We start from the raw sequence: 13,708 nt of genomic DNA, 5'->3' as shown, positions 1-13,708 counted from the left end.
TTCAACCCCCCTTAATAGAATCCCTCACAACTGCACAAATATGCAAAACAGGTGTTGTCTCAAGCACACCTGATACAACTAATCAAGGGCTTCATTAGTTGCACCAGGTGTGCTTGAGCTGAACTGGCTAGGGGTAGAATTACTATAGTGAAATACCTGGACGGAGCTGCATGCAGATTTCTGAGAGGGCAGGTTGTGAAAAACCCTCAAAGGACTGCAAAATACCCGCTGTAAGACTTGGTAACAACAGGCACTGAGGTTTCAGTGAGCAAAGTAAGGCGTGTACTAAACACTGAAGGTTTCCATGACGTTCACCACTACTGATCCAAAAGCACATGAAAAGTCGCTCAAAATCATATAAATAAGCCACAGAAGTTTTGGGATTCTGTTCTGTGGAGCGATGAAACAAAACTGGAACTTTTCGGCACGGTGGATCAGCGGTATGTCTGGAGCAAGAAGAATGAAGAAAGAACACTCTGTCTACAGTCAAGCATGGTGGTGGCTCGTTGATGCTCTGGGGCTGCTTTGCATCCTCTGGCACTGGAAACCTGCAGCGTGTGGAAGGCGAGATGGATTCATTGAAGTATCAGGAAATCCTAGGAGAAAACTTCATGCCGTCTGTGAGGAAGCTGAAGCTTGGGCTTCATTGGACCTTCCAACAGGACAATGATCCCAAGCATACCTCAAATTCCACCAAGGCTTGGTTGCAGAAGAAGTCCTGGAAGATTCTACAGGGCCATCACAGTCACCTGACTTGAACCCCATAGAAAATCTCTGGTGGGATTTGAAGAAGGCGGTTGCAGCACGCAAACCCAAGAATATTACTGAACTGGAGGCCATTTCTCATGAGGATTCCTCAGGAACGCCGCCAGAAGCTCTGCATCTTGTTTGCAGCAGGTCATAACAGTAAAAGGTTGCTCTACTAAGTACTAAAGATGCTTGCCATGAGGGGGTTGAATAATTTTGAGACTGGAGAAGTCATTATAAGTTGCATTTTCAGTTGAATTTGTGGAAACCACTTGAAGCGTTCGTTGTGTTGAACTATTTCAATTGTTTTTGTTTGATTTGTTCATCGCAAACAGCTGAAAGTCTGTACATTTTGACCGTAAACCTGATTTGCAATGGGGGTTGAATCATTTTGATTCCAACTGTATCTCAACAACCTGCCAACCCCGACGGGGTTTCATAAAAGCCAGATGTACACACTCAGACTAAACAGCAACACACACTCAACTCACACTCGCACAAACTCAAACTCACCAGTTCTGTGTGAGAAAATCAACAAGGGCCAGAGAGCTCTTCTCAGCCAAACGCACAGCCACATGCAGAGCCGTCTCTTTCAAATCCTGAGCAAGAGAGAAAAACACAGCAAATATAAAATTAGAGAAAGAGACTGGCGTACAGACAAAAAAAAAAAAAGGATAGATAGAGATTAGTAAATTCAAAAGATAGTGATTATCGCTGTGAAATCCTGCTTTTGAAATCATATCCCCAGAACTCTGCCTCGCAATAATAGATCTAAATCCATATCCACCGTACATGGCTCATCGCAAGGGAGGCAAAGCAGATCCAATTACAGATGAAAGCAGAGGAGGAAACGTGGAATTACAGGAAACAAAGAGAAAGATCATAACAGGAAGGAGCGTTGCAGCATCGTGACTTCTGGCTGTAATGAATGACTTGAGTAAAAGGCATTTAAGAGTGCCTCTCTCTTCAGACGTTAACCACATGTTAAATACTCCGTACGCTCACCCTCACATTCCCACGGGGATATGAATTTAAACTCGTCTGAACACCGTGGAAATAAATCACAGTCCACCCACTCACCACTGAACATCTAACGGTGGACCAACGAAGTCTTTTAAAACAAAAGCTGACTCACTACATCACTGTACGTAATGCGATTTTAAAAACGGATCAAATTCGCACTGCAATTATCAGCCATACCCAGGCGATAAATGACATTTCCAGCTTTAATGCTTCTTTAAGCTGCACTGTTACCAACAAAATCAATAAATTAGTGCAATAAATGTGCAAGATATTAATATAATATCATATTACGCTATTTAAAATCATTACACACTTAACCTCAACTAAGACCGCTTGGGATTTGACTCTCTTCTGCGGTTTTAATGCAAGTGAAAAGGGGTTAGATATGAGGCTTAAAAGATAAAGAAAGGCCACGATGGCGAACCACATTAACGATTAATGGTTCTTGTGGAGTACGAGCTTTGTTTACTAACGGCTTTATCCTGCTCAGGGTCCTTGTGGTTTAAAGTTACTAGTAATTGTTTAGCATTTTTGGAAACTGTGTTCATTTGAAAATATTGCATGAAGAGCCAAGGGAGCAGAACCAGCCGTGCTCTTCAGGTAGAGGGATGTAATACACTCGCTCCTCTGTCGATCACAGAGACAGAGACGCTAGCCGATCGAGGGCATCCGTCAGCTCGTGTATGCGGAAGAGGGTAGACAGCTCTTTCCTCTGAGCGTGTACACTGCCAGATGTGCATGTGCATGTGTGCGAGACCTGTTGATCGGGTACAGCTGTGGGTTTGGACAGGCTTTCTCCCTCGGCGTACAGCTGGAGGAGGGATGTCAGGTCTCTGGATTTCACGGCATCGTACACACGCAGGGGCTCCGAGTGCTCTTTAGGCAACACGTAGCGCCTCTCCACGTACTTCGCCATGATGTACTCCTTCCTTGCATTCCTAACAAATGCGCACACACACACACACACACGTGTAAAATTGGTATGAACATTTCAACCCTTGATCACGGATTTCAGTACGATATATTAAATATACACGTACATATTAAACGTCTTTAAATATTGACTTTTGCATTAAGGGGGCCAATAATTCTGGAGGGTACTGTAGCAATTTAAGGCACATAATAAGGGCCATTTGACTACTGATTTACTCCACTAAAACAGCCACAAAAATACATTTGGTTGTGGTGTGTTCATACGCAAGACACACAAAAAGGACCTTTCCTAACTCCAACATCTCCAACATGGCTGGCTGACTGGTAACCGTCCAGAGCCTCCTGATTACTGGTGTGTTGTGAAACTCACATGTCACTCTGCGGTAAGGGTTTCACTGAGTCATCGCGCAGGTTGGCCTCCATGACGTCATTAAACTTGTTGTTACCGATGCTCACTGCAAGCTGTGGGAAAAAACGAGCAGGAATTGGAACGAGACTTGAGGGTTCTCGTGGTGTAAACTCAAACCTCTAATTCAGATTTAAAACTGACGACCGATCCACGTTTCGCCACACAAGTGCATTATAACCTCTACTGATCTTTGGAAGAAGACGACGTTCGTATACAAAACCAAGTCTCAACAGATGGGATTCGTCTAGTTCTTATAGTCAAGATTATTGAAGCCCTTTTCGAAAATTTTGGACAGTTCTGCAGGATTTTTTAAATTATATATATACACACACAGAATAAAACAAACACTTGGGAGCGTTATAGGAAGATGATCAACGATGGGGTGGTGTGATTGCGACCCAGAATGAAGTGGAGTTACTCTTACCACCTCATGTCGATTATTTTCCTACAACCACGTGTCCTGAATTGAAGTGTTATATTCCTCTTATACCACAGCAGTTTGTTTAATATGATTTATTGGTGATTATTTATTTATTACTTATTCATTAGCTATAATTAATGTTGTGGAACAACATCGTCGCCAAAAAAAAAAAACAAAAAAAAAAACAAACAACAACAAGACGTCATGTGTCAAAAAATAAAATAAAAATTAAAAGTTGCAAAGTTACAAAGTGCTGACACTGGAGACTCCTTCCATAAACGTCTCCTTAAAGAAAACTTCACCATATCAACAATTTATTCACTTCCACCATGCGAGTCCTGGTGTAAACGGTTACCATGGAAACGATCAAACATGAGAACAAAGCGCAATAATAGAAAACCTGTGATTTGCTGTGCAGCCGTCATAGAAAAGCAAAATCAACACCTTCTGACCAATCAGAATCGAGAGTTCAACAGTGCTGTGGTATAAATTTGTTTAAGATAAGATAATACTTTATTAATCCACAGATGGAGAAATTAGGGTGTCACGGCAACAGCCAAAAAAAGAAAGAAGAGATCAGAGAGATAGCAAAGAGAACAATACAGGGATATATAAAGAGTATATACACAAGATGTATAAATATGTATAGACATAAGCACAAACTCTATCTATATACACACACACATGAGCGGATATCTAGGTAGATCTGCACACTACGCTGGTAGGTAGTGGAGAATGCGGCAGTTTTTTCAGGTATCTAACTGTTAGGTTTAATAAGGAGTAAGTGTGTGTGGTTTTTTTTTTTTTTTTTACCAGTAGTTCAGATGTACTGAGCATGTCGAGAGTGAGCGACTGTATGCGCGAGTAGTGAACGCCGAGCTCGCGGTGGATTCCTGAACATTCGATACAGGTCAGGATGCCCAGGTTAGAGGAGAGCCAGGTGGGTTCTGTAGGAGAAACAAGACGGTTTAGTAACACAAGCAGAAATGCAGAGTTCGAGACGTACAAGGACATTTAGACACAAATAAACAAAGCGAGCAGCTCGACTATAGTCGGAGAAGGAGAGAGATTTACAGACCTGCTCCGGCGCAATGAAATAATCACCCATGCCAGATCTTATCTTATGATCCAAACATTATCTTTGTGATGCCATACAACTATTTCCCATCATTCCCATCAGTGGCAAACGAGGACACAAACTAAATACAAGGTGACTAACATAGATGAATATCGTTTCTAATATCATTTTGGCTTTTATTTATTTTGTGTCTGAAAGTCCTCGTATTACTAACAGGTGATTCATATCCTTTCTATTAGTGGAAAGGACTGTATACAGTATGTAGGCTTTTGCAGTGGTATAACGTATGTGAATATGTACAGAGCTGGCAACTTTGGAGGCACAGTTCTGCAGACGCTCAAGAGTAGTACTCTTATCAAATATATATCGCAGCAGTGAAGTCATTCATGTAGGCCAAAATCTTGATCTGTGATGATAATTAATCTACAGAATTGGGTTCATTCTTGCATCATTAACCAGTACTGTTGATTGTTTCTGGTTACGCAGAGCTGATATGGATATTGTCTGTGGTACCTAACTTCCCGTGGTTTCGTTTAGTCTCTTCTCCGTTCCACCGATAGCTTATATACGCAGCCTTACATAATCAAATGTGGATGTTCTATAGACTGTAAATAATTGTGCATCTGATATAGTAAACCCGTGTTTTCTGACGGTAAACACTGACGATGATATTACAAGTACGATTTGTTTGCGTACCATTTTAATTGCTAGGCGTATGGCCTCAGTGGGGACGTGCTGAGCCACAATTTGCATGCAGGCTTTATAGGGATCAAATCGAACAAACAGTTGTAAACAAGTGAGGAAATGATGAATAACGCTAGACGCTTTTAGCAGTGTAGATGCGAGGCATACCCGGAGCACTGCAGTCACAGCAGGTATCGTTGCCTGGAAGATTTCTCAGGCCTGAAATTACAGAACGCGCCAGATCCTGCAGCCCGCTGCCCGGATACTGCAGCTGGTCTCCTCCCAGAGCCGTGTTCAGAGCCGCCTCTTTACTGTTCTGGAGTACAGACACCCAGCTACACAAACACAGAGAGAGAGTGAGAGCGAGAGAGAGACTAGTTGATCATAAATTCAGCGACTAACACCTTCTCCATAGAGCTTGTCATTTGATATCATGCGACATTAAAAGGCTGTGGTGATTAGTGTCACAGAGCCAGGGGAAAGCATGTACAGGATAAAGTGATGGTGGACTACACAGAAAACAACAGAACGTATTTCAGGACAAAGAAACAGACACTAGAGCCAGAATCATCAGTGTGTGTGTATGGATGTATTTCGGCATGTGGTAGGTTTTAACAAATGCAATCCTTACATCATACAGTCTTGTTCATCCTCTGCTTGGAAATGATACGTGCGATTATCTGTGAGAGAGAAAGAGAGAGAGAGAGAGAGATGGGTGTGAACACAGTGAGCCTATCAAGGAAGCAATGTGGGGGGAATAAAATGGCAAAGGGATTGTAGGAAGAAATAACAAGCCAGGACAAGCCCCTTGCAACAACTGCTTTTCATTATCCACCCCATACACATACACAAACACTCTCTCTTCTATATATAGACACACACACACACTCCTACAAAGAAATGCATCCAAGTAAAGTGTTCTTTACTGTGCCACTACTCAGTCATGGGCTACTCTGTTAAAAATACATGTTCCGTAATAATAATAATAATAATAATAATAATAATAATAATAACAACAAGAACAACATTTTATTTATAAGCTAGATTTTCAAGATACCCAAGGACACATGAAAACATTAAATAATAATAGCAATAACATTTAAATTAAGGAAAAGGAATAAATAACTAAATGCAATGATAATAATAAAGAATAATAAAAAATAAAAGTTCATATAAAGATGAGAATGATATAATATTAATACGTGCACATGCATGTTGTTTTTAATGTAACCACAATGGAAAGGTTCCCCCCCCCCCTCTCTCGATATTAGATTATTAAAATGCTTATAAATATAGATCGTTTATTACACTAAAAACAGTAGGAATGTTGTCTGAAGGCATTGGCTGACTGATGAATTCTTGAAATGTGGCATTTAAACTACTGCATTTCAAGACTGAAATCGTCTTATTCTAGTAACAATTCTATTTAGGTTTTTCTTTTCTAGAAATAAATGCTTAAAATGAGGAATACAGTTAATAATCTTTTTTATTTTATGTTATGTTTGATATAGTACAATCACAATTAGAAGTATGAGATAAACTGACCTATATTCAATATACCATTTTTCGCAGTATTAGAAAGGAGAAGATAAAACGGTTATAAAGTGTTGGACATACGAGTCACAAGGTCAAAGGTCCTCTTCTCCTCAGGGTTGGGCCGAACCTGACACGTGAGGAGGTTGAGTTTGGCTGGGGGTCTGTTAATCTGAGAAACACGGCGCAAATACAACCTCAATGCAGTTTATAAGGTACAGCATATTAGAGTTGACAGGATGTGTGTGTGTGAGTGAGATGCTGGAACCTCACCGTGCTATGAGAGATGGTCAGACAGCCATATTTGACTCCACATTTCCTCTTCTGCCATACCTTTCTGATTCTGAGACATAAAAACACAAACACATGATGGAAGAGTGATCTCACAGACTTATTACCCAGCTCAGCATTTTTACCAGCACTTAACATCAGACTTGAAACACAGCTCAGATCTCAGGCCAGAAAACTGGCATCTCTTACATCCTAATGACTGCCGTCCTCAATCATCAAAAAAAAAGAAAAGAAAAAGAAAAGCAGTAACCATGTTCTGGAAGGAACCAATATGCCCTGATGAGTCACTGTTTATTCTTTCTCCACATCTGGACTGGATTTTCTTGGGAGGAAGTCAAAGGAAGCCTTCAACCCACATTTCCTACCTTCCAAACACTTAACACAAACAAGACGCCCTTCTTAAACAGTGCAGCTCTTAACGTACACTGTGAAGCCATAAGATTAAAATCACCTGCCTAATATTGTGTAGGTTCCCTTGTGCCACCGAAACAGGTTTGACCCGTCGAGGCATGGGCTCCACAAGACCTCAGAAGGTGTGCTGTGGTATCTTGCACCAAGACATTAGCAGTAGATCCTTTAAGTCCTTCCTGTAAGTTGCGAGGTGGGGCCTCCATGGATCGGACTTGTTCGTCCAGCACATCCCACAGATGCTTGATCGGATTGAGATCTGGGGAATTTGGAGGACCAGTCATGCTCCTCAAACCGTTTCAGAACAAGGTTTGTAGTGTGCCAATGCGCATTATCCTGCTGAAAGAGGCCACTGCTATTAGCGAATACAATTGACATGAAGGGGTGTACTTGGTCTGCAAGAATGTTTAGGTCGGTGGTACGTGTCAAAGTAACAACCACATGAATGCCAAGACCCAAGGTTTCCCAAAAGAACATTGCCCAGAGCATCACACTGCCTCCGCTGGCTTCCCATAGTGCATCATTGTGCCAGCTCTTCCACAGGTAAGCAACGTACACACACCATCCACATGATGTAAATAAAACATGATTCATCATATCATCCACCATCTTCCATTGCTCCATGGTTCAGCTCTGATGCTCACGTGCCCATTGTAGGTGGACAGGGGTCAGCATGGGCACTCTGACTGGTCTACGGCTACGCAGCCCCATACGCAGCAAGCTGGGATGCAAGGTGTGTTCTGACACCTTCCTATCATGAACATTTTCAGCAATTTGTGCTACTGTAGCTCTTCTGTGGGATCAGACCAGGCGAGCTAGCCGTCGCTCCTCCCGCGCATCAGTGAGCCTTGTGCGCCCATCACCCTGTCACCGGTTCACCAATTCTCCTTCCTTCAACCACTTTTGGTAGATACTAACCAGTGCATACCGGGAACACCCCACAAGACCTGCTGTTTTGGAGATGCTTTGACCCGGTCGTCTAGGCATCACAATTTGATCCTTTCAAAGTCACTAAGATCCTTACCCTTGCCCATTTTCCCTGCTTGCAACACATGAAATAGACAAAGTTTTATTTCAGTGTAGTTATGACATGAAATTATGAATGAACAATTTCTGGAAAAACATCTGGACAGCTTACGATTGGAAAATATTGCCTGGTCTTAACATGCCCAGTTTCAGTGATCCTGTGCCCGTTCTAGCCTCATAAATTTCCGTTCTTGGCTGACAGGAGTGGAACCCGATGTGGTCTTTGGCCATTGTAGCCCGTCCACCTCAAAATCCGACATTTGTATATATTCTGAGATGGTTTTCTGCTCGCCACAGTTTTAAAGAGTGTTTATTTGAGTTACCATAGCCTTCCTGGCAACTTGAACCGATCTGGCCATTCTCCTCTGACCGCTCTCGCTAACACGGCTTTTCCACCCTGCTCACTCTGGATGCATTTGGTTTTCCGCACCATTCTGGGCAAACTCTACAGATCGTAGTGCACGAATATTGTTTCTTTACCAATCAGACCAACCCGCCTCCATTCTGATGTTTGATGTGAACATTAGCTGGAGCTCTTCACCTGTATCTGCATGATTTTATGCACTGTGCTGCTCCCACATGATTGGCCTCACACCAAGGGGCAATTTAGCATAGCCAATCGACCTACGAGTCTATCGCTTGGGGTGGTGGAAGGAATTCAGAGACCCAGAAGAATTTCACATGGATACTGGAAAAACACATGAGCTCAGGAACCCGATCAAACCATGGACCCTGAAGCTCTGAGATGGGAAGTCTGTGTTGTTGTTTTTTTGTTGTTGTTTGTTTGTTTGCTTTTTTGCTGACTAACACTTCAGCTGAATCAACTGATTCATGTTGCAGTCTGATTGTCATACACTGCAGATCTGATCTCAGTGCACTGGCGCTAACGTACACTAGTGTGTCTGTGTGTGTGTTATCTGCACATGTAATCTTGCAGTGGATTTGAACATTTGAGCCTACACTCAGTCGGTGGTCAAACCAGACTTAATGAAGAACAGCTGAATCATGTAAGCAAGCACACACACACAGCACATCTTCCCCAGCTCACTGAGCCAACAAACACCATTATTTTAACATCAGTGTTTGACTTAAGAAAAAAAAGAGAACAAATAAAGAAGTGTGTTTGAGAAAGAACATTCTAGTGATTTCCCAATTGACACACGTCTGGTTTACTGACATAATGTTTGAGAGGTTTATCGGAAAAAAATGTGTTAAGCTTAAAAAATAAATATATATATATATATATATATATATATATAAATAAAAAAATAAATAATGATTTTATACGGATTAATTCTGTGCAAATTAGTTGCGTCATTAAATTTTTTTTTAAATTAATTTATTTATTTTCTTTGCCATTTTGTATCATGAAATGACTTGCATACATTCTAATTTTCTTTTTAAGAAATAAATAAAACTTGCCCTTGAATCATCTACAATTGGAAATGTGCTCGATAATGAAATGCACTTCAGTATCCACCGATCCATGTTCCTGTACTATAATCCTAAACAGGGTCGCGAAGAGCCTGGAGCCTATCCCAGGGAACTCCGGGACACCCTGGACTGGGTCCCAACCCATTGCAGGGCACAATCACACACCCATTCACACACTACGGACAACTTGGAAATGCCAATCAGTCTACAGCGCATGTCTTTGGACTGTGGGAGGGAACCGGAGTACCCGGAGGAAAAACAACCCCCACCAAGCACGGGGAGAACAGGCAAACTCCATGCACTCAGGCTGGAGGCGGGATTTGAACCCCAGAGGTGCAAAGCAAACATGCTAACCACTAAGCCATAATGCCCCCCTGCACATCAATATTTCATTGCACAAAATCAATCATTCGTGTTTGGTAAGCTCTGGTCAGGATGGATCTCGGGAACACTGGACGTGAGGCAGGAATACACCCTGGGTGGGACGCCATTCCATTGCATGGCAACATGCACACATGTTCACACCTACAGCCAAGTTAGTGTTGCAGAGAAACTCAGGAACCCAGAGGAACCCCACATGAACATGGGGAGAACATGTGAAACTCAACACGGACAGCTCAGGACCAAATCGGGGAACCTGGAGCTGTGAGGCAGAAACATTACCACTATGCCACTCTCTTACTAACTGCTACTGGTAAATCCCTTGGTGTGAGTTGTCTACCGTCTCAGACAATTTTACAGTAGAGCGTATGCCATTTGGCTACTAACATCGTACATGTTTACTTGAATTAGAGGTGACACTGATCTGCTACCCAGAACCGCTATTAGGGTGATGCCAGCAAAAAATGCTGGCTCGGACATCGGAGAAGACATATCAGACATCAGATCCCGTTACAAATGACAGGAGATTGGAATTGGATTTGGGGGTGGGGGGGTGTTTTAAAAAAAAAAAAAAAAAAAAGCATTTTGGAACTGGAAAAGTTTCCATATAAAAATGCTGTCTTGTCTTTTGTTAGGATTGGTTTTATTATATTTATTCTTTATACACTATTATAACCACAGTGGAAGTGAGTTTTGTGTGGAAAAAGTTTCGTAAAAAAAAAAAATGTTAAAGTTTTGTAGTTGTTAAAGAAAGTAAACAATATCACATGAGTATCGGTGTCGTCTAAAACAGTGTTGAATATATGAAAGTTAATATGATGATGATGGTGGTGCAGAGAAACCAGAGAAGTGTCAGTGTTAGCAGTTGCTTCACTCCCACAAGAAACCAACTGCAAGCGATGTGAAAACCAAACAGGGTTTAATAGTGATTAGTGCATGCGAACTGTGGTACAGCTGGTGTTCTGACTCACCCATCGCTCTTCTTGAGCAGGAAGCCTGATTTCTCGGTGCCGTATTTTTTGTTGCCCTGTGGCTGGTGGATGCTGTATCCGTGACCGGCGTTCTTTCTGTTTAGATAATCCTGAAAAGAAAAAGGACATCGTCGTCATTTTCATCTTGGTATCCTGGATCTTTAAAAAAAAAAAAAAAAAAAAAAAGTTTATCTGAGACCATAATCAGCACGTTCACATGGAGACCTGCCCGAGTGACTTGCTTTCAGACATTGAAGTGAGTCGTGCTGGGAGTTGGAGTTACCTCTTTACCCTCCACTTGTAGCTGACTCCTGAGACAGTCACGGAGCTGAGAGAGCTGCTTCACCTGCTCGTCCTCATCCTGGCGAACCTACAAATAAAAACAAACAAACAAACAAACAAAAAAACATGAGATGAGCTTTGTTTACAGTAGGGATGTCATGAGAACCGATACTTCGGTACCAACATTCTTAAATCGTGACGGTACTTGTTTTTCTGCAGTAGAGTTAGTACTGTTCGTAATGAAGTTACAAGGTTGCAATTCTTCCGGAACTGAAGGGGGCAGCAAATACGCGCAAGTGTTTTAGTCGGTCCACAAGTGGTAAAGAAGAAGAACAATGCTTACAAGCACACGAGAAAAAGTACAGAAGATGGAAACAAGTTTAGCTCCGCCCCGACTGGTTGAGAGGAAAGGTGGTAAGAGCTGATGTGTGTGCGTGTGTGTGTGTGTGTGTGTGCGTGCGCGCGCACTTAGGAGTGCACCTTAGCACTTGTAGCCTCCACTGTTTTATTAGTCATTGTCAGACAGTGTTTGATAACTAAAATATCGCCCTCTCTCTCTTTTTGCCAGTATCAGCCAGAGGAGGATGTTCCCCCGGAGAGTTTATTTATTTATTTGTTTGTTTGTTTGTCTGTCTATCTATTTATCTATTTTATACCACACCGTGGTATCAACTTTGGTATCGAGTATGGTGTACTTTTGGTCGTATCGGTACCGACTACTAGATTTTTGGTATTGTGAAATCCCTGGTTTACAGTAGGGAACGCAAGAAGACAAAAAGTACAGCAGCTATTGGAAGTCATATGGATTCCGAGCCTCTGAGTCCAGGACTAACCAACAAACTGAGAATATTCCCAGTGTAGAAATACTGGTTTATGGAACAGCACTGTTTCTTTGCATCCCATACATCATTATATATATATATATATATATATATATATATATACACATACATACATACACACACACACTTATAGTCCTTTTCTACCTGTATAGAAGTCAATTCTGGTTTATTTCACTGCACGTCGTACTGTGTATGGTTGTGTGTATAACCAATAAAAATTGAATTCAGAGATATCTGAATGCGTATTAAAACCCATTCCGTTATTAATCACGTATAAACCAACATGCCTCCAAGCAATCTTTGAAACTCTAAATCTGCATTGATCGACCAACCTCCACCACAGATTTCCAGAAATGATTTCTGCTTGTTTTCATCTCAGGGAAATATAATCATCCTGGCTTGCTGGGATTGCCTGGCCTGTTCTCCGTGTGTGTGATTGCTGGGAAGGCTCTAAAATGTTTTCCCGCACTGTCTTTTCAGAGTCCAGCTGGAAACAATACGAATGTTCTATTTATTTATTTATTTATTTATTTATTTATTTATTTATTTATTTTAAGAGAACCTCAATTCTGAGAACTCAAGACTCACCACATTTTACATTTTTGTTTTGGTTTTTTTTTCCCCCAGATGAATCAAATGACGTTTATGATTTTGCAACTTCAATCGAAAGAGTGTGAGTCTCTATGTGAGAAAATGTCTTTATGAGCTTCACCCAAACCGGTTTTGTTTTTATGCAGAGCAATAGATCTGCTGTAACATGCCTCACAACACAACTTCACAAAGAATTAAAAAAAAAAAATCCAGGAGTCAGGAAGAATACCGGGAATTTTGTTTAGTAGGCTGTTTGTCCAATATTATGTAATACAGTAGAGGCTTAGGCATGCAGACCAGCCGTTACCCAACAACCTGAATTAACTAGCATGAATACGGAGATTAATGATTTATAGTGCAATGTTGGGCAATTCAAGAATTTTGCTGCTCTAGAGTTCCCTTTGAAGTTATGAATTCTAAAAGATAAAGACCTTTTCAAAGTCACCTCTTCTAGAATTATCTGCCAAGTTACGAGCTGTAGAATAACCGCAGTGTTGGTAAAGAATGTTTCAAGGTCATTTGTTCTGGAATTCACTTTAAACTTCTAGAAAAATTGCAGTGTTGAAAAAGGATAGGAGAATTCTCTTTATCTAAAAAGGGTTAGTTTAGAGTTCTTAACTTTAAAGACCTTTTCAAGGTCACTTCTTCTAGAAT

General features: G+C 41.3%; 1 protein-coding gene across 1 annotated transcript in view; it reads right to left on the bottom strand.

Moving 5' to 3' along the window:
• The window catches only part of asap3 (ArfGAP with SH3 domain, ankyrin repeat and PH domain 3), a 54,919-nt gene that overhangs the window by 12,445 nt on the left and 28,766 nt on the right, over positions 1–13,708 (bottom strand). The window contains exons 9-18 of the mRNA XM_053632746.1: positions 11,623–11,709; positions 11,340–11,449; positions 7,102–7,171; positions 6,913–7,000; positions 5,927–5,975; positions 5,464–5,630; positions 4,347–4,480; positions 3,074–3,165; positions 2,528–2,708; positions 1,261–1,346 (exon numbers count right to left, since the gene is read on the bottom strand). Of these exons, the coding sequence (XP_053488721.1) occupies positions 1,261–1,346; positions 2,528–2,708; positions 3,074–3,165; positions 4,347–4,480; positions 5,464–5,630; positions 5,927–5,975; positions 6,913–7,000; positions 7,102–7,171; positions 11,340–11,449; positions 11,623–11,709 (1,064 nt within the window). The remainder of the gene's footprint in view (positions 1–1,260; positions 1,347–2,527; positions 2,709–3,073; positions 3,166–4,346; positions 4,481–5,463; positions 5,631–5,926; positions 5,976–6,912; positions 7,001–7,101; positions 7,172–11,339; positions 11,450–11,622; positions 11,710–13,708) is intronic.

This window comes from Ictalurus furcatus, chromosome 9 (assembly GCF_023375685.1).
Source record: "Ictalurus furcatus strain D&B chromosome 9, Billie_1.0, whole genome shotgun sequence".
Lineage (NCBI taxonomy): Eukaryota > Metazoa > Chordata > Actinopteri > Siluriformes > Ictaluridae > Ictalurus > Ictalurus furcatus.
The sequence above is the reverse complement of the archived record's forward strand: the minus strand, read 5'-3'. Positions and strand labels throughout refer to the sequence as shown.